Source organism: Cucumis sativus, chromosome 4, assembly GCF_000004075.3.
Source record: "Cucumis sativus cultivar 9930 chromosome 4, Cucumber_9930_V3, whole genome shotgun sequence".
Taxonomy (NCBI): Eukaryota; Viridiplantae; Streptophyta; class Magnoliopsida; order Cucurbitales; family Cucurbitaceae; genus Cucumis; species Cucumis sativus.
In genome coordinates, this window is record NC_026658.2 from 708,329 (window position 1) to 729,097 (window position 20,769).

At 31.1% G+C, this 20,769-nt stretch overlaps 3 protein-coding genes across 7 annotated transcripts; 1 reads left to right on the forward strand and 2 right to left on the reverse strand.

The window, feature by feature from the left end:
* Positions 1-725: 725 nt before the first annotated feature.
* Positions 726-8,203, reverse strand: LOC101219756 (histone-lysine N-methyltransferase EZA1). Of its 5 annotated transcripts, none has more exons than XM_004152174.3 (17): positions 8,008-8,201; positions 7,629-7,727; positions 7,231-7,505; positions 6,547-6,708; positions 6,069-6,153; positions 5,726-5,878; positions 5,284-5,331; positions 5,120-5,191; positions 4,041-4,726; positions 3,201-3,360; positions 2,866-3,086; positions 2,586-2,717; positions 2,060-2,147; positions 1,912-1,959; positions 1,709-1,837; positions 1,266-1,343; positions 726-1,189 (listed from the first exon to the last, which is right to left on the reverse strand). In XM_004152174.3, the coding sequence occupies exons 1-17, from the start codon at positions 8,047-8,049 to the stop codon at positions 998-1,000; spliced, it is 2,670 nt and encodes an 889-aa protein (XP_004152222.1). In that variant the 5' UTR covers positions 8,050-8,201; the 3' UTR covers positions 726-997. The 5 variants fall into 5 exon arrangements, with proteins under 5 accessions (XP_004152222.1, XP_031740123.1, XP_031740122.1 ...); XM_031884263.1 differs by having other exon boundaries at positions 2,866-3,080; positions 5,269-5,331; XM_031884262.1 differs by having other exon boundaries at positions 5,269-5,331.
* Positions 8,204-8,874: 671 nt separating this feature from the next.
* Positions 8,875-10,069, reverse strand: LOC105435160 (hypothetical protein). The gene has a single exon (XM_011654654.2). It carries the CDS (start codon positions 10,054-10,056, stop codon positions 9,196-9,198), a length of 861 nt encoding a protein of 286 aa, XP_011652956.2. The 5' UTR covers positions 10,057-10,069; the 3' UTR covers positions 8,875-9,195.
* Positions 10,070-14,636: 4,567 nt separating this feature from the next.
* Positions 14,637-16,057, forward strand: LOC101212435 (probable WRKY transcription factor 27). The gene is made up of 3 exons (XM_004152307.3): positions 14,637-14,923; positions 15,056-15,208; positions 15,327-16,057. The coding sequence occupies exons 1-3, from the start codon at positions 14,817-14,819 to the stop codon at positions 15,937-15,939; spliced, it is 873 nt and encodes a 290-aa protein (XP_004152355.1). The 5' UTR covers positions 14,637-14,816; the 3' UTR covers positions 15,940-16,057.
* The last annotated feature ends 4,712 nt before the right edge of the window (positions 16,058-20,769 follow it).

Sequence of the window (20,769 nt, forward strand, 5' to 3'; positions counted from 1 at the left end):
AAAAAAAACACTTTAAAAAAAGTACATTAAAAAAAAACAGAACAAAATCAGTGTAAATTGCTAAATTTGTAATTTAATATATATTCATTTGCAAATTTAAAAAGAAAAATTGGTTTGGCAATTAAAAAATTGAACTAAATGCTTTAGTGACTAACCAGTTGGTAAAGTGAAAAATACGATCGAACTTCCATAATGGGAAATCAATCTACATTCAAAATAATAATTCAGCTTGGTTCAATTATTAATTTTATCAACTTTCATCCGTAACTTTTAAAATTATTTAAAGTCTTTTTTCAATTTTGTATAACATATTATAAAACTTTCAAATTTTATCTAATAAATCCATCACATATTTCACAATTTATAGAAATTGACGAATCTAATAAAACAAGACAATTTTAATTATGTCTAATACATTCATGAGCTTCAAATAATGTTCAAAGATTTATTAGATACAAGACCAAAAGCACAATTTATAAAATCAAAAATCAAAAGTCAAGTTTAAGAATCTATGAAAATTAAAATTAAAATTTTAAAATAAGTCATCCATAATAATGTATTTTGGGATTCTTTTTGTCCCAATTGATTATTGGATATTGTTAACAAAACGATAACTATCGGTATAAAGAAACTTCAAAAACCTATTTGACACAATCAACTCAAGTATATGTATGTATATATAATCCGGTAATAACACACAAACTTTCCTTTAAACAAACGCCATATAGTGAGTTGATGTGCAAATCGGATTTCCCAACTTGCATGAAATGATTCTAAATTTGATAAACAATCGCATATAATGTTAATACATTATTTCCCACAATTTATTAGGGTTTTGTACCATTCCTCTAAAATAATTCTACGTATTATTGACATGTATGATTATTTCTATAGCTTCTTAAAAGCACCCACCCACCCTTATTTGACAAACACATTCACAGTTCTAATAAGCAAACATGGACATGGTTTGTGCATCCAAACCTTTTTAAATGGAAAATCAATGAGATTGGTGTTTCTTAGCTCTCCCTTGCGAAATTGAGGTGTCGTCTCTCTTGGAACCCTCAGGTCTTCGAGCCCACGCAGGTGCTTGATCGGGTCCATAGCGATAGTCATAGAAAAGCTCTTCGGTAGCTTCAATATGCTCCTTGGCAAAAATGCCTACCCTATGATCACCTGCCACCAACATTACCTGTCCAAGCCAGCAAAAGACCATGAAGAGAACTATGAATTTCAGATTTAATGAGCATCGCTGAAACCTTGTTTACCTTTGCATAGCAGTTGGGGTTCGACGAATGATTTGCGAACTTTAGCTTGTCTCCTTTACGATAGGCATCCAGAACATACTGTGGACATACAAACGAGCTGATGTATAAAACAACGTTGCAATGGAGTTTGAAGGATAGAGATAAAAAAGTTCTTAAATCACCGATTGACCTAAAAACTTAAGCCTATTAATGAAGGTAAAGCTAATGTTGTACACTCTCTCTCAATTGAATGCTTGAAATATGTAGAAGACCTAACAAGTGTAAATCAATATTAATTGGATAAGTAAAACTATTGTAGAGTATTGATCACAGGACCTCTTAAACCACTTGCTCTAATATCATCTAACAGAGTTTATAGTGTATACAGGTCCAGTTCCAAAAGTAACCTTATTACGATAAAGAAGGTATAAAATATGTATATAATAAACGTGAAAGAAGCAAACCTGATCATTCAAGTCAAAAAGGAAGGAAGAGTTTGCACGATCGTAAATTTTTCCTCGTTTATCTGCTTCCCGGTGTGAGATTAATTCTCCTGTATATTCCCCAAGATAATCATTCTTGTTGACAGAGTTCTGAAATCATATTTTCCCCTGGTTCAGAATATTATTTAAACACAAGAATAGAAAGCAAAAAACTAGGGTCCAACCTTCAAAAACGCTCCCCATCCAGCAACATCAGACTTACCCAGGAGAATCTGAAATTTTCAAAAAAGAAAAATTGTATATTGAATGTCATAATCATAGATCTTGAATAATTTCCGAGAGATGCAGTTGTTAAGCCTTTGTATTACTCACTCTCTGCTGTTGCCTTAGGAGGAGTCTCATGTTACCACACTGACCATCTCCCTGTCTAGGTGGCTCTCCCATTGAACCGTCACCACAACTAGATACATTCAACATATAAGCAGGCATCATTAGAGAGCATAGAAGTTATTCACAACAAGATATATATATAATAAGTTCCAACAGCCCAAATTTTTGCTGCAAATTGAGAGTGAGTTTATTCCCTAAGAATACTCATGGTTCCTAGAGAGTTGAGTGAAACAGGTTGATCATAGTGGACTCAAAAAGTGTATGAACTTCCCATCGCGTCAATGTTCTAAATAATACGGTTCCATAGAAAAGTATGATCGTTTGTTCCCTGGGGAATTATCTAAGAAAGGTGCGGGGTGCAGATTGCGGCTCCAAAGTAAATCTAGTAAACAAAGATGGACCAAAAATGCAATCTTCAGTGAAGTTGCTAGCAAACTTCTGCATAAATATTCACCAATACACATGAATATCCATCAGAAGTCCGAGTCATGTGTTTGATGCTCAATACCTGACCCAGCAGTTTCGGCATACATCGGGATCGCACTCACGTCCAGCAGCGAAACATGGGCATTGCCTGCTTCTGCATTGACTCTTGGCACAGTGGCATCCCCTGAACCTATTTTTGCAACTTTTTGAGCACCTGATAAAGAATGTACGCTGGATTAGTTCATAATGCCCTTCCAGAAAGAAAAGTCTCGTAAGTTGCAACAAAAAGCTTTTAACAATCAATAAAAGATTGAAATATAGTTGAACCGGGGGGATAGGACCAAGAATTAGAAAAATCGTACCCACAATATTTTTCACAGCAGGTCCCATTGTGAAGACAAGGGCATTGTTTGCCACATGAAGACAAGCATCCACATGGTGTATATTGCTTACAAGATTGATTTTTCCCGTCAGCAATCCTTTTCCAAAAAGACGGATGACCAGCAGACTTCCAAGAATATTTGAGCTTCCGTGCTTTTCCTCGTTTACGAAGTAGACGTGATCTAATTCGCATATCCTGTTCCTAATACAAGCAAGACAAGGTGACTGGAAACGTTAGAATTAATTCTTTTTTCATCGGGGTGCATTTACAAATTATTGCAGAAATAAAAAATTATTTTATTCTTTTGCAGTTTACCAGTACGGTATAGTCAATATCAGCACCACCAATGTCATCTGCATTTGAACTTGGCATACTGCTTGACCTGTGTGATGTTGAAGCACCACCATTGTGCATGTAATTGAACACCTCCATGCAAGTCTTCAATCCAGAAAGCAAGTTTCTAGATATAAGGCAACTGCAACCAAAAATGAAGACCACTCTAATTACGCATTATTTTCCCAAAAAAATCAGATATTTTTCATGTGAAATTCACGAAGAATAGAGAGTAGCTGACTAATGAGATGACCATACAATATATACCACATTAAGTAATCCCAAATTCATGAAGAAAGATTGGCATCTCAAAGATCTTCGCAGCCTTAAACCAGCATCAAATTTTACTGGATAACTACATCCCCTTCCTTTACAAATGAATGATGTTTTTCCTAAATCGAGGGAACTCCCTCCTTACTTTTTTATTCACATTTCTGTCTTCTTTCCGCTCTTTCCTACTCTATGTTTACTACATAATCTGAAAAATATGGTATTTCGTACTAGAATTCATCTTCCACCAAATACATTGTCTTTATAAGAAACTAGTGAATATAATATAAACATCTTTCAGCAAATAGAATAACAAGAGATCAATGCTTGGAAAACAATCAGATCAGTGACGGTATCCAGAATCAAATCGCACCACTACTACCAACTGAAATTGTACCTTCCCTAAGATATTATAATACTATCTTTACTACTGACTTTATATGCAAAAATCTTCAGCCGAAGTTTGAAGGACCTACATGTTCATTCCAGATACTGAGGGTATTTACTACTATCTAGTATCCATAAGCACCTTTACTGAGTGTAAGGACCCACCTGTTTCTTCCAAATATCTCTATTCCCTTCATGTACAATTCTTTTTCCATGAGCTTCCACTCAGAATTTCCCCTCGTTCCTTCAACAGGTTCACTGACAGTTTCAGTTGACAGCTTTGACGTTGACAATGCTGTGGCTTCTACAGTGTCAGACCTGGCAGTATCCGGGAAATTATTACATGAAGCAATATTGGAGGGAGAAGTTTTCTCCTTAGTTTGTTCATTGGCTTCACCTAAAGTTATTGCATCCTTTTGAAATTCATTTTTTTGAAGTCTATGAATATCCTCTTGACTGCTTTTGATGCTGGTGATTTTACTGAGTTCAGGGCTGGAGTCAATAGAGGCATTCGCAACATCCATGGCTGGCAACATCTTTTGTTTCTTGCAATCTTGAAATTTATTAGAAATTAACTCAGGGTCATTTGACACTGAATCCTTAATTTGGTGCTCCACGGCCTTCTGCTTTGCCCCAGATCCAGGATTGGTTGCAGTCCCCATAGATATATCTGAATCCATGCCTGCGGTCACCTCAGAAACAGAAATACCTTTAGAAGTACTGGACGATAGTTTTCCAGTAAGAGATTTTTCATCTTCTAGGATGTCAGATTCCAGATGAACACTTGACTCTTCAGGTTTGGATGATCTTGGTCTCTTGTTTCTTTGTTCTGGATTTTTGTTCTTTGTTTGCTGCAAGTAATGAATGCATGAAAGTAAACAGTGAGGATCTGGCAAGTATCTTGCTGCAAAAGAAACAGACTTGGACATCAAACCTGGAAACAACTTTGCAAGAACAACAGCAATGCCACAGGAATTAGCAAGTTGTAAATGAATACAAGTAAGAGGTCAAGCAAACCATACATGGAATAGAAGTAAATGCTAATTGACAATACAGAAGACAAGTGCTCAGGAAATTCAGTATGCCATCAACTAGTGGTCTTATCATGTATCTTACACTAATTAAGCAGATCAGACTCCAACATGATGCAGAATATTCCTTCAAATGGTATGAGTTGGACAAAAAATTTATGAAGATTCTGTTGTGCTACAGAACATCAAGATAAAAAAAAAAGGAATTTTTACCTCAAGGATGCATTGGTTACTGCAAGGTTTTCTTTCTTCCTCATGCTCAGGCCAATAGAGCTGCTTCTCATTCTGTGAGACAAGATACCCAGTAAAGTCATGGAAAGAGAAACAATTACATAGGCTACAACAGTCGACAAGAAATGTACATTGGGTTTGCTTACTGGATAGATTAATGACTGAGAACATCCATGTAGACGGCAATCAAACACCTGTCAGTGGGATGCATACAGCAAATGAGCAAGAGCATTACCGATTGAACAAACACCTTGGAATGTAAATGGCTGTATAATATTAATATTATTGATTGAACAATACTTTTAGTTCCTAAAGTACGACTCACTTTCAGTTTATATTCTCATCACCATCTTCTAACCCTTGATTCTGTCTCCAAGTTATTAGTTGAAATTAAATTGGTCTTTAACTTTTACTATCAGGAGAATTAAGATACCAACACCGCTCTTTCTTACAGGAAAATTCCAGATGACATGGATTCAAAGTTTTGAAGGACAAAATAGAACATAAAAAACACTGGGGACCAACATGAAAAACAAGGGGACAAACCTACTCTAACTTGCTTAAACAAATGACTAAAAAATCCCTTACCATACAACGACGACAAAAGAGGTTATCAAAAGAATCTAACGTTGAACTGAGGCTCTTGTATAAAGATATTCCCTTCTTAAACACAGATTCTTCCAAAACTTTAGAACTCAAATCTGCTCTGTAATTCCTTTCCTTAAGTACATTACACCGCTCCTGAAAATAACAGAAAATGAGTGTTTCAAGCAATAGAAAGGATGAAGGCTCCAATCAAATTTTTTGACAGCAAAATAACCTCGTGCATGCATAAATACATATATATCATGAAAATATATATAATACATACGTATGCAAAGTATAATCAGCATGTCTACAGAGTGTGTTTCACCATGTCTATTCAGATTACCTGGATTTCTGATGTGGTACAGCCAATAGAATGGCTTAAAAGCTGAAGTACATTCTCGCCTACTCCATGTTCCTGAATAATTATCCTGGAAATACAACAAAGAAGAAAAAATTGATCTTAACTGATCTATGTAGGTTATAATTTCAAAAATCATATATAAGCAGACATTGCTACATTAATTCATTTTCCAACATATTTGGCTCATGCATTGCCTCATCACTGAAAGCATTAAACAACAGGTCAAGTACTCAAGTTCATCTGGTCTCCAAAACAGAAAATTCACCAGCAATCTAAGAATATAATAAACAAAGAGGAAGAAATGCATGAATAGTTGAAGATACTGGATCCTGAAATAACCAACACAGGAAGAAATAAAACAGCTAAAAATCACCTCTGAATATTTAAGCAGTTGTATGAAGAACCAGAAATACAGTTCATATCAATATATACAAGGCAAGCAGTATCTAATTTAGCTCACCATAACACACGGTCTTCACCTTCAGAAAACTCATGTTTTTCATCCTCTGGTTCTGCAAGCTCTTCCTCACTGTCACTACAGATCAAGGCTTCACTGCCATGCTGATCATAATAAATGCGTCTTCTACCGACCACTGACTGGTCTTCAGCCATTCTTTGATTCCTGTGCTGTGAGTGACAAATTTGAGATAGATATGATAGATATAAAACAACAAAGTACTTATTTATAATAGCTTGAGGCCTGAGAGCATTTGTATGGGGTGTTTGGGCCCTAACTTTGAGTGGGATAGCCAACTCTATGTTGGAGGCTCCAATTATAATAGTGTTGGTTTCCGGCTATTATAACATACAATTAACTTCAATATCACTATATCAAAACTACACTATTGCTATATCAAATCTTTAGCAGTGTTTACTATTTTCTACTAATACTCTAATCAGTATTTACTTTATTCTGTTCAAACTAAAATAGTCTACAGCCCGTACTATTATCACCCAAAGACAAATAATCACTAACTATAAAAATCAACACAGTTCCTAAACACCCTCTATAGGTTGTGAAGAAAAATATATCAACATTTCCTTTACTTAGAGATAGAGGAAACTTCAAGTATATCCATCACCGGACTGTTAAAGTGAATTTTAAGTGGAAACAATGATCAGAGTATCTCAAACAATAGTATACCTGTCCAAAAATATCCACGTTGTGTAAGGAGGCAACTTCTCAATGTATGGAAGTTTAATACTAATAGAGTAAACAACCTCCTGATTGTTAATATAGTCTTTATCTCCAGCACCATAAGCAATCCCGGATAACTTACAGAGAGGAAACTCCATCCTCGAGAGAAGCATTTTCCCATTCCTGTTTTCTTCTACAACAGATAGAGCATTTCTAGAAGTTGTAGACATCGCCTGAGCAACGTTACTCGCAAGCTTCTGAGCATTGTTCTCAAGCTTTTCCTGCACAATCATAATACGATTTTCGTTTTTTCTTGGTTCTCTTTTTTTTTTCCTTCTGTTCTTCTTGGGTGTCGAAGGTTTGCAGTAGTAATAAAATATCAAATAGAATTCTCTTCAACATACCTTCACCAAAACAAACCTCTCTGCTTGAATTTGCCTTTTGAGCGTATTTACACGGTTTGTCAAAGACACAATAACAGTAGATTGGTCTCCCAGTGCAACCTGCAATCAAGTGAGGGAGATACATACAGACGTACTATGATAAATATATATATTCGGAAGCCAAATGAAACAATTAAACTCTCCAATCAAAAGCTTAGATCAAACACCAGCCGTAACATCTTTAAAACCTCTAATTCCAAAATTACAAGCCATAGAGGCGAAGCAATTTCATCCGGACAGGATGATCGATTGCTTACTTAAAGGATCGTTAAATTAAAGGAAGAAAAAAAAAAGAGAGAGAGAGAGGATGGAGAGGTAGAAGGGGAAGGAAGAGACTGACAGTGAGTTTATCGGCGGAGTGTATTGGGTTGGTGGAGGCCATGGGTGGCGCATTGAGTGTGGTCTGCAACTGGGAAGAAGAGAGGTTAAGGCAGGAAGCTGGTTAGGGACATGTTTAGGTGTAAAACCGAGACGTAAAGGAGATAGTGAAATGGCTCCACTCAGAAGTGGGAATCCAGGACGATTGGGCGCACTAAAATTAGAGAAATATTTATTTTATCACAACCTCCCCATAGAATGCATAAATTATTTGGGGTAAATACCCTTTTCAAATATCATATTTATCAATATGCCCCAATTCTAAGGTACCCTATGGTCTACTTTTGTTTGGGCAAATGATTTGATGGTAGGTTTCATAATTGTTTCAATAACAATTAAAGAAAATGGAGAAATAGGACTCTTTTTTTTTTTTATGAAAACTTTTTTTAGAACATTGATATATGATGAGCTAAAAAACATAGAAAGTTTAAGTTTCAAATAACTACTAATAGATGTTAGTGTTCATATTTTGAATATTTTTAGTTTTATAACAATTTAATTCTTAAAAATAAACTTTAAGGTCAACAACAAAGAATAACCATATTTAAATAGTAGAAATTGAAAAATGATTTAAACAATGTTTTCTTGCAAAAAGAAAAAAAGAAAATAAAAGAAAAAGTGGCTAAATATATCTTTTAGTAGAAATTAACTATATTTGTCTATATATATATACCATAATAAAAGAGGCTATGAGAGGAGAATTTTAATTTTAATGATCTTTTGAAAATATATGGTTTATTGTCATAATATTAATCACACATCACTTCGTGTGATGTGATGTACTTAATATTTTTGCCTCTCTCTCTTTTTCTATTATTCATTACAAAAATATCCAAATAATATTGACCAATGAGTTTCATGTCAACTTTAAAATTCTTGTACAACATAACATAAACTATCTTAAATGACTTCATAAAATATTAGGAGTATACTCTTCTTCCACATTTTTGTGCGTTCTATGTCTCCCTCAATTTCTCTCTAATTCCTTGATTTTCATCTAACTCTTCTTCTTGGCTCTACATCAAGATCAAAGTATGAACATCTTTTTTATACTCTTTTCTGAGGGGGTATGCAGTTTTTCAATAACTTAGAGACTGTGGGTTTATATCACCAATTACCACCAATAAATTGTAAAATTAATTAAAAAATTTCAAACATTGTCTTCAACACCAACCAGATGGGAGGTTTTAGAATGTGTTTTAGAGACAAAACTCCCACCAAACCAACCAATACAGTACTTAACAATCTTAGCAATTCCAATTACAACGGTAATGTAATATAAGCACCACCCGGAAATGTCTGCCCAACCCAATTCCGCCGACGTCAACCACTTGCTTTCTGCCACAACCACTAGCACCTCCGCCTCATCCCTCAACCGCCACCACCACAGCCCGCCCAAGCTCACCGCAGTAGCTGCCGTCTCAAACCACTTCTCTGTCCGAGGTTCCCCGTATATGGTGTCGTCTACCACCGGCTTCACCACCGCCCTCGTCCAGTGCACCACGGCTTCATGAAGTCCAAGGAAAAACAGCAGTCTCCTCCACAGGCCACCCTCGACGTGGCCGGTCGACGTCAAGTCGTTCAGCCCGCTCGATAAGCTCCCCTCGATCCCGACGCCGACACATACCTGGAGAGTACATAGGAAAATCCATGCCGTGTAAAGACGTGGTTGGGAGACGGGACCGGGGAGTTTGGTGGGAAGAGTGGATTTGCCGGTGAGAGAGTGGAGAAGAGTGGAGAGGATGACGAAAGAAACAAGAAGGAAAAGAAGAGGAGAGTTGACATAAAGTATAAGGGAGAGCAAGAACGAGGGCGGCCAGGGTAGTAGAGCAAGGAGATATAGGGCGGAAGAGAGACGAGCGAGAAGAAGGAGAGAGAGAGGAAGCAAGAGGCCAAGAAGGTTGATGGCGAAGAGATGAAACAAAAAGGAAGTGTTTAGAATTTCCATGGCGCCGTGGGCCTTTAGGACAGTTTTTGATTGTTGTTGGAAATTGAGACAAAAGAAGAACATAAAGAAGAGGATAAATGAATGAAAAAAGATTGATTTTGTTTTATAAATTAACAAATCTTTTTGGTTTTGAGTAAGACAAAAGAATTTGATTGGGAATAATGTATAAAATAAATATTATAAGATGTTATTTTTTAATCTATAAGTTGTTGTTATGGAATAATCTTGTAATCATTAAGTGGATGCCACGTCCACACCTTTGGATGATGAGTTGACTAAGACTTGGTCCATTCATCACCTTTATTTTCCTTTTATGTGCATGTATTTAGCTTTTAATTTTTCTTACTTTTTTTATTGAATTTTTTTCAATTATTGTGTATATATATATATATGATCAAAGTAAGATGATGTATAAATATTAATACATTCATACAGTTCGTATTTATATCTAAAAAATAATATTTGTGTAACCCGTTTAACATAAAAGATTACCTCAACTTAGTGGTTTAGATAGATTTTTTTTTGTTGTTGTTGAATTATGAATGTGTGATTGCATGTTTTTGTTTTAGAATAAAATAAAGAACATAAACCAAAAATATAAATATATTTGTCTTTAAATATTAATATTTTTTTATTTTTTATATATAAAAAGAAAATAGGAATGTAACAAGTAGGAGAGTTTTTTTTTTTTTTTTTTTGTCAACGTTATAATATAAGAGTAAATATTAAGATATTTGAATGAAAGTGCTTGATTCAATTAAATTATTTTCAAGCTAAAACACATGTAGGTTTGATTATTATTGGCCATTATATATGTTTATTAGTACTTTAATAGATATATTCAAATTGGTTAAATGTATACATATATATAATAATACATTTAAAATGATTTTTTTAATCTCTAACTTCAATCTTGACTTAAATCATATAAATGGTTATATACCAAAAGGAAAAAATTTTAGAAGTTAATTCTATTGCAAAATTTAGGATATCAATGGGCTAAAATGAAAAAATATATATCATAAGATGATTACATTTTTTTACCAAAATCATAAAGTTTTTAAATATCAATTTTTTTCGTTGAAGTTTTATCTTTTGTGAGTGCCTACAAAGCAAATTTCCACCAAAACAAAGTTTCCTAAAATTCTTATCTATTAAATTTCTATTCGAATTAAACTTCTAGCCTCCTAAAACTTTGATTAAAAAAACTCCATTCTTTCTTTAACTAACCCTTTTCTTTGGCTCACCCACCAAATTTAGGAATTTTAGCCGTACTAAAATTGTTGGTGGATCAAACTTGATAGACCAAAATGTTTATGAGTAATATATAATGATTGTTGATACTAAATTTCACGTGGCAACAATATATAGTGAATTAATTTGGAAAAATATGTTATCTATATAATGAAAAATTAGCACACATTTGTGTTATTTTCTACACAAGCACTTAGTCTTAAGTCGTAAAGCATATATATGTAGCAAATAGAGGATTAATTGAGTTTGAGTGTTAGAATAGATTTACTTCTTTTGAGATCATAAAGATGTATTATTTATAGTGAAATTATGACCTATGGCATCCTAGCTTATTAGAGTTATCGAGTCATATTAATTCTCTCGAACTAAATGGGTCAAGACATGCATTTGACACGATTATTTTATCAAATTTCGAAGCTCAACCTCAACATCTCCTTGGTGAAGAAGGTTGGTTTGAGCTTTTGCCCCAAACTATACTAGATAGGTTATCCACCCAATTATTAGTATTATTTTACCGGTTTTGGTCTATATATAAACATGTCTACGAGGTTGTGAACAGATGGAAAAAGTGAGTAATTTTGAATTATTCGTTTGTTACCATTTTTGTGATATGAATGCTAACAGATTCACTTTAAATGAAGATTTATGCTTCTTTTTTTTTTCCAAAAGTACTTTTGGTTCATTATGAGTTGAGCCAATGAAGTATTTTTGGACCATCATGGCCTCTTTCATAACGACTTTGGGCCTATTTGGGCCATGATAAGTATCTCTCTTTATGTTTCTGTTTAATTCAAACCAATGTTTTTTTTTCTAATTCATATTGTTCACAATTTGGATATGGAAACTTGGTAGAAAAATTTGAGGGTCAAATTGAGAAAAATTTTAGAGCTTTTGATTTCTTTTAACAAAAAAAAAAAGAAAAGAAAAGAAAAAAGAGTCTGTACTTCTTTTAATTACGAGTTCTTAAGGGTATTCTCAAATTTATATTACTAGTTAGGTTAGTTTTGATTTCAACATAATAAAAGGAATAAGATATCGTAACATATGGTAAGTAGTTTGATAAAATTTGCATAGTGATTAAGTGATTAGTGGCCACTAATTCTCATAACAAAATTCATTGGTTCAAGAGTTGAGAACATGCACACCTAAAGAAAGTGATGTTAGTGTTATGGATTTTTGTGATGTTGAAGATTCCTATAACCTTTTTATTGGGTAAATCAAATATGGGAATTCGTTTTAGACCCTTAACTTAATTAAAATGTTTTAAAAATTCAATTTTTTTAACAAACAAAATTTTATTTTATTTCTAAGCGTACAATATTTTTAAATATAACGAAAACAAATTAAAATATTTAAAATAATTTTCCTTTTATAAACTTAGCCTAAAGAAAATCATTAACTTTTTTGGTGTGGTGGGCGTGGCATTATAATGTGAATTAGTGCTTTTATTTTTCTTTTTTCCCAAATTTATTATTGGCGTTTGCAAATTAAAGCACTTATTATTATTATTATTTATTTTATTATAAATGTGTGTTAATTAACACAAAAATGCATCTTTTTTTTTTTCTTTTTCTAAGACATTAAATTGTAAAAAAAAAAATGACTAAACAACTTGATATCAAAACAGGAATAAATAAGAATCATAATTGTTGAAACGAATAAAACAAACCAAATATAACCATTAAAAAGGACTAAAAAGAACACAATTGATCATAGAAAAAGATCCCAAGAGAAAAATCTGATCACAATCACCCTCTTCCTAGATGCCCCAAGTCAAAAGGAACGATTGAAAAAACTACGACTTGAAAAATATACTAGAGTTGTGAACAGTGAATACAAAGGTTACATTACACTTTGACCATATATAACAATACTATAACCATACATTAGACCACTCTCTAAACTTCGTGATACAAGTGCAGATCTGCATTAAAATGGACAAATACTATTAAAATTATTTTAGACCACTCTCTTGAAATTGTCGGTCTAAAATGATCAATCAAAGAATATAGATGCTAGAGATAGAATCATACCGATGACAAATATAGTCTCACATAGGTAACCTATAAAGTATATATAAAGACACATCTAATTTTGTAGGAGATAGAGCCTCCCACACATTAGGAGTAGAAAAACCTTGAAGACCAAAGCACACAATGTCACAATCCCTTCCTACCATTCTTATTCACCACAAAATGTATATCTTTATTGGATCACTCAAGTCAAACATTCTAACTAATAACTACTCAAATAATGCAATGGATCTCTAAACTCAAGAATATGCCAATGAGATATTTGATAGAGATGAATGAAATTACTCAATAAAGTGGAAACAAAAAAGAAAATGAATTTACTAAAAAGAAATGTAAAATGTTGATATCCCTAAGTATATGTTGTAAAAATAAAATAAAAAATAATAATAATGTAAAAATTCAATACATGTTCTTTTTTGAAAAGAAAAAGAAGAAGTCATAAATTCTAAATTATATTGACCACAGGATATAGGATTTATATATCTTTGCTAGATGGAGTAGGACCAACAAATGTGCCATGCAGCCAATCAAAAAATATCTAAGGCCCCACCACCCTTTTTCTTTCTTTCCTTTTTCTAATTTCTTAGAATTTAAGAGTGGTGAAAATTAAAATATTAGCATGATATAGAATTATTTTTTAAATAATCTAAATATAATCAAACTCTATCCAACAAGTTTATTTTGAATAGAATTTACTATATTTAGATTTTTTTTAAAAAAATTTTGCTATACATTTAATTATTATTTTTAAAATAGGAGTTTGAGCACTCTAACAATACTTGAATGATCTATTAATAAAATTTTATAATTTAAGCAAATAAAAAAGTAGATCTTTCTAAAATATTTTTTTTTAATCAAATGACTTATTCGTAAACACTTTGACGAGTGATGAACTATCTCTTACTAACATATGAAACTTAACCTTTTGCGTACGTCATAGTGCACAACCACATTTTATAACTTCCGCGTCAGCGATAATATAATGTTCATCTCTATTGTAACCCTAACATGATGGTTATCTTTATCGTGATCTCTTCCTTTTTCATTCACTCAAGCATAACAAACTAGGAGAAAAATGAAGAAAGAAACACACATGTATGTGTTTTATAATGTATCATGTTAGGATGATTGTGATAGCCTTGGCACTAAGATTATTCTTATCGAGAACTACGGATTTAGATTTGATACGTTTGTAAGAATGAGTAAATAGTGATAAAAGTGTTAGTGAATGGGTGATACTAAAACAAATATTTAACTTTGTGTAATAATGCACAAACCTGCCTCACACAGACTCTCTCTCCAACACTTTTAATCCCATTAAATGAGTGATGAGCAGCAAAAGACAGCAACTTGGGGAGGGGTGATTTTGTCATCTCATTCTTCTCTCTCATCATAACACAAATGGGCTCTGTCTCCTTCTTCATCCTACTCCTTTCTTTATTAACAAACAACCTCTCTTCCCCTTTGCCCCTTTTCTCTTTCAAATGCTCACCCAAAAAAAAAGAAGAAAAAAACCAAATTAATTAGCCAATACCCATGGAGGTTTCTTCTCATCATTCTTTCAAACCAAACCCAAATCATGAACATCATCTTCTTTCAACTCAACCCACACCAGAAGAAGAACAACCCCTTTCCAAAAAAAGGTTTGTTTGTTTGTTTTTTTTTCTTCTTCCCTATCTATTTTGTAAAGGAAAAAAAAAAACAAACTCTTCTTTTTAAGTTCTGTTTTTTCCTCCCCAAAAACAAAACCCCCCCTTTTCTTTTAATTTTTGCAGAAAGGTTGTTCAAAAGACTGTGGTTACTGTAAAGATTGGGTCTAAAAAAGCTGCAATAGGGATAGGGAAGATGAAAAATGAAGGTCCACCTCCTGATTTTTGGTCTTGGAGAAAATATGGCCAAAAACCCATCAAAGGATCTCCATATCCAAGGTTCTTAAACAAAACAAAAAAGTTTTTTTTTTTATTTTCTTTTTGCTGTCTCTTGTAAAAGAAAAAGGGGGTTTTCCCCTCCAAATTTATCTCATTTTTTGTTGATGTGTTTCTTTAGGGGTTATTATAGATGTAGTACAACAAAGGGTTGTTCAGCAAAAAAACAAGTTGAGAGATGCAAAACAGATGGTTCAATGTTCATTATAACATACACTTCAAGCCATAACCATCCAGGTCCCAACATCTCTACTCTTAATTTGGATCAAAATTATCAACAAGAGATCGATCCACCACAGCCGTTGGATCGAGATGATGATGAAGATCATCATGATCTTGTTCCAAATCAAGCACAAGATCATGATAACAACAGTAATAATGATGATAAAAACAGCATTATTATTAGTCAGAGTACTGAAGAAGAAGAGGTAGAAGAAGTAGAAGAAGAAGAAGAAGATGAATTATTATTAGTAGAAGATGAAGAGAAAAAAGGAATTGAAAAAATAAAAGATGAGTGTTTGGATCAAGAACCAATAATTATTTCTTCTTCTTCTAATTCTTCTTCATGTTGTGATGAGCTGATGATCATAAAAACAAAAAAATCAGAAATAGAAAATCATGATCATTTCTTTGATGAGCTTGAAGAATTGCCCATTCCTCCACCTTTTTCAAGCACCTTGATGAGATCAAGCTATTCTTTTGATGAAATTAGGATTTCTGCTGCCCCTTCTTGATGTTAATGCTGTTTTTCTAGTGCTTATAAATTCCCTTTCTGTTCTTAGATATATGTGCATATTATTATATCATCCTTATTAATTAAAACTATTATTAGCAGTATCATTTTACTCTCAACTTTATTCCATTTCAGCCTCTTTATATATATTTATTATTCAATTTTACTTTTCCTACTATCAATAAATCTAAATTTAATCTTTCCATTTTAATTTTTTTTCGAAATTAATTAGTAGTAATATAATAATAATTTCGTGTATGTGTGTTTTCAAGATTTATAGTAAAATGTTGTTGATAATAGAAGAAGGAAATGCCTAAACTAAAATGGAACAATTTTAAAAACCTTAAAAATAGATTAAAATGATATTTTAATTCCTTTTTTTCCCCTGTTTTTTCTTTCTTTTTATTTAAAGTTTAATACCCTTTAATTTTATTACGTCTATTTTATTTATTTGTTTAATTACTTTGTTCTAATTAAGTTGAGGTTGAAAGGGATATGGGGGAGGAAATTAAAAGCAGAGAGCAATAAGAGAGAAAAATCTAAGCTTTTGGTATTAATTTTGGGAGAGTGGTTGGCATAATTACATCATGGTATTGGTATGGGTATCTCTACCATGTGCAATTTGTAAGCATTAACTTGAGTTTCTAGAGTTTGGATACACATAGACATAGCAAAGAAAGGGAAACTTGGATTTGAATTTGAGAGATTTGAGGCAAATCTCTCAATATATAGAGCTTTATAAATTTAAATAGATTATTTAAATTTTTTTGTTGATGATGTGTAATTTACAAATCATATAATTTTATCAATTAATTCATATTAACATGTTTAAACTTAAAACTCAATTATCATTTTGTAATATCATATTATTTTCTGGTAGATTATATGTAATCAACCTCTCATTTTGATTATAATAACATGTAAGAATATAAAATTATCGATGAAGTATTGATATGTTCATAAAATTTTATTATGCAGTGAAAGTAATGTTATAATTAGCTTAATATCGTAATTACAACGGATTGTTTTTCGTACCCAATAAAAAAATAATAAAAAAATAATCAGGACTTTTATTTATTTATTTTTGTATACATGGATGAGTAAGATCAACTTTATGTGTGTTTTGACTAATATGACGAAACAATTATTTAATTGTTAAGAAATTAATTTAAATATCTTTTATCACAAAAAAAAAAGAAAAAACAATACTATATCTGTAAAAGAAAAAAAAACTATAAATTTTACAAAATATATCTCTAAATTTACAAATAGATTTCTATTACCCTCTTCCCTTTTAAAGTTTTATTTTAATTTTCAAACTTTAAAATTATTAAAATTAAAATTAGAACGTATGAGAATTTTACCATAAGTATTAGCACAATATCATCTATGTAAGAATGGAAACACAAACATAGCATCGTTATTTTTTAAATTTAAACCGAATCGAATCAAATTCATTTGAGTTCACTAAATTTCTTCGTTCAATTTAGTTTGACTTTTAGAAAATAATCAATTTTTACAAACAATGAACACTTTGTATTTGAGAGTTTAATCGACCCCCTAATTAATAGGTACTAAAAAAGTCTTTTATATCATTGAAGTTAGGTCGTAACTAATGTCTTGATGTATGCGTTTTAATTTTTGGACATAAGTTGTCATATCAAATAATTATTTTTTAAAAAAAATTATTTATAATTGAATTATAGTATGAAAAAATATAGATACTTTTTTTTTGTATAATGTAAACTAAAAAAGGTTGTAGTGGATAACATAGATTCCGTCCCATATCTCAATTTCTGTTTTTATGTTTTTTGAAAATTAGATCTATTTCTTTTCAATTTTTTACAATAGTTTACGTAATTTGTAAATTCTTAGCCATGTTTAGAATACAAGACACGACTTTTTGAAAGTTGTTTTTTTTAGTTTTTAAATTTAGTTTTTGTTTTTCAAATCATAGTAAAATATAAATAAAATAGGAGAAAAAAAGTTAGAAATAAAAATAATATCTATAGACTTAATTTTACAAAAACAGAAAACAAAACGGTTATCGATCTACCAAATTAAAAAGTGATATTTGAAAGAGAAAGAAAAAATGGCACGAGAATCACGAGTGTGGAAATGATAAAGGATATACACATATATATAAAAGACATTATCTGCTTTTTGGTAGGTGTGAATTAAACTCAAACATCTTTTACTTTCTCTTTTAACCTATCATACACTTTATATATATAGATAGATAATAGCCATTTCCTTTTATTCTTTCCTTCCTCTCCTCTCATTTCTCTTTATGTTTCAACATCTCTTCAATTAATTTGAGAATGGAACGAAGATTCAGTTAGAATCAGGATGAAACGTTGTATCAATTTTCGCACTCACATGTATTGTTTTTAATCAGGTTGAAGTACTCAACATTTTATTTGGATGAAATAAACGTATTTAGTGTCAAAAAAACTAAGCAAACATATCAAACTAGCATATGAGAGTATTAATGCCCATGAGGACTATAGTTTAAATCTTCCTATTCCAATTGTACTAAAAGAAAGTTGTAGTATTGTTTATAAGATCATAAACTAACTTACTTGATATTATTTTTTATGTAATAGTTTACCTGATTCCAAGAAAGGAACAACAAAAGATTAATAGTAAAGTACAAGATTAAGAAGAAAGGAAAGAAAAAAAAGTTGGAAAATGTATAATTTGGGATTAATGATGTGTTTGGATTACACTTTAAAGTGTTTAATTTAAAAAATAATTTATTTTGAAAAGAAAAAAATTAAAATGTTTTAAAGCTACTCAAAACTATATTTTAAGTATATTCTAAACAATTTTCACAAAAATGAGTTTCTTAAAAAATATTTTTTTCTTAAGTCAATTCAAACGGACCTTAAATTATATACACATAATCTATAATTAAACATAAGTTAAATTACAAGTTTCTTGTCGGAACTTATCTAAACTTTAACGTGTTTGTTTTTTTGGTAACGTGAAAGGTGTCTTAATTAGTCATTTATACTCCGAGTTTTATGCCTAATAGACCATCATTTTTCTTTCAAAATTTTCAATAATAAATTTATTAAAACAAAGATAATTTAGGTTATTATTAGACATAAAATTTAATTTTATATCTAATAAATCAGTAAATTATGTATATATAATTAAACATCTCAATCATTTAGTAAATACAAAACTAAAAGTTTAAAGACTAATTAAAGAAAAGTAATGAAACCATAGTTTCTCATAAAATTATTTTAAATAGCAAAATCTCTTAGAAAAATATCATGATAAATCTATGATCTCATAAGATAAACTACTATATGTGTCATGATAAACACACATAGCAACTTTTTGTATTCTATCACATGTAGACATCGATAAATATTTTGTTATATTTGATAATAATTTTAGTTTTTTTCTTTTTTTTTTCCGAAGAAAAAAGGAAAAGGTGAAGGTCAGCCACCCAAATCAAAGTCCACTTTGTACTTTATGTACCAAATCAAAATGGCATATATTGTATATGCATAATCCTAAACTACCTTTAACTTTTAGGGCATGTCCTTTCTTCTGCCCATATAAACTATTCCTTTTGAGGAAGCTTATCAATTAGTTTTTGTCCTTCTATACTAAGCATGTATCTGGTAAACAATATTTTGATATTTGTTATCGTTTTTATTATTTTGTATTTATCGATTTTTTACTTTTTATTATTGTCTTTATTGTTTTCTTATCAAACTAAAATATTTTATCCACCAAACACATATTATTATAAATTAAACTTAAATAATTTACACCACAAACACAAACTATTATAATTCAACTATGTGTTTTAAACGTTTTATTTTTAGTTGAGTGTAATTATACAATAAATTAATAATATTTTACCAGTAATGATGAAAGATGATTATACGAGAACAAAGGGTAATTTATATAAAGGTAAGCATAAAGTGCTTTTTAGGAATTATTATATGGAGAGAAAATCTTGTGGGTTAATAGTGTGTGTATATATATATATATTGAAAGATCCATTTTGACAGTGAAATGGTATAAAAGAACACTTGTAAATGTTTTCCATTATCTTTTTTCAAGCCAATAAAATCGAAGGACTCAAACATTATAAATATGAAGGAAAATTAGTTCATTTACTTCTTTCATTTTCAATTTGCAAAAGTTGGGAAGTATCAAATTATTAAATAATTGCAAATTGTGAATCATAGTAATCAAAAGTTATTCAACATTTTATATTCCCCAAGTTTTCATTCTTTCTGTGCATAGAATAAATCAATTTACACATTTCCATAAAACGGTCAAAACAAAAAATCTTTCGTCTAATTTTGTATTAAAAGCGTTTTTATAAACTAATATTATTGTTGTTATTATTATTCTCTACATCCAAACTTAAATAATAGGGTGATTCGCTATCTTTAACCATAATTTGGGTTATGAGAGGAAGAATTTTGCAAATCTAGTGACTGTGCATGAAGTAGTGTATCATTTCAGGTACATATTTAATTTGTACATAAAGATGAAGCATCAAGTTCTATTAGCGGAGATGTCTTATTATATCGCCGTTCTCTCATTATAGCAATTAGGATAAAAACGATTGCACGATGATGTGGTTTAAGCTTTCATGTATGCTAAGATCTATTCTAGATTACAAATATGAAACATTACATTCTAATTGAAGACATATATTTGAATATATAATCACACTTTTTTTTCTCAATTTAAACTACTTAGGTTGAAGTAGTTACATGACAAAATGACATCTCTTTTCGTGTAAAAAAAAACATCACAAAAAGATATAATATCACAATCAAACAGTGAAAATATA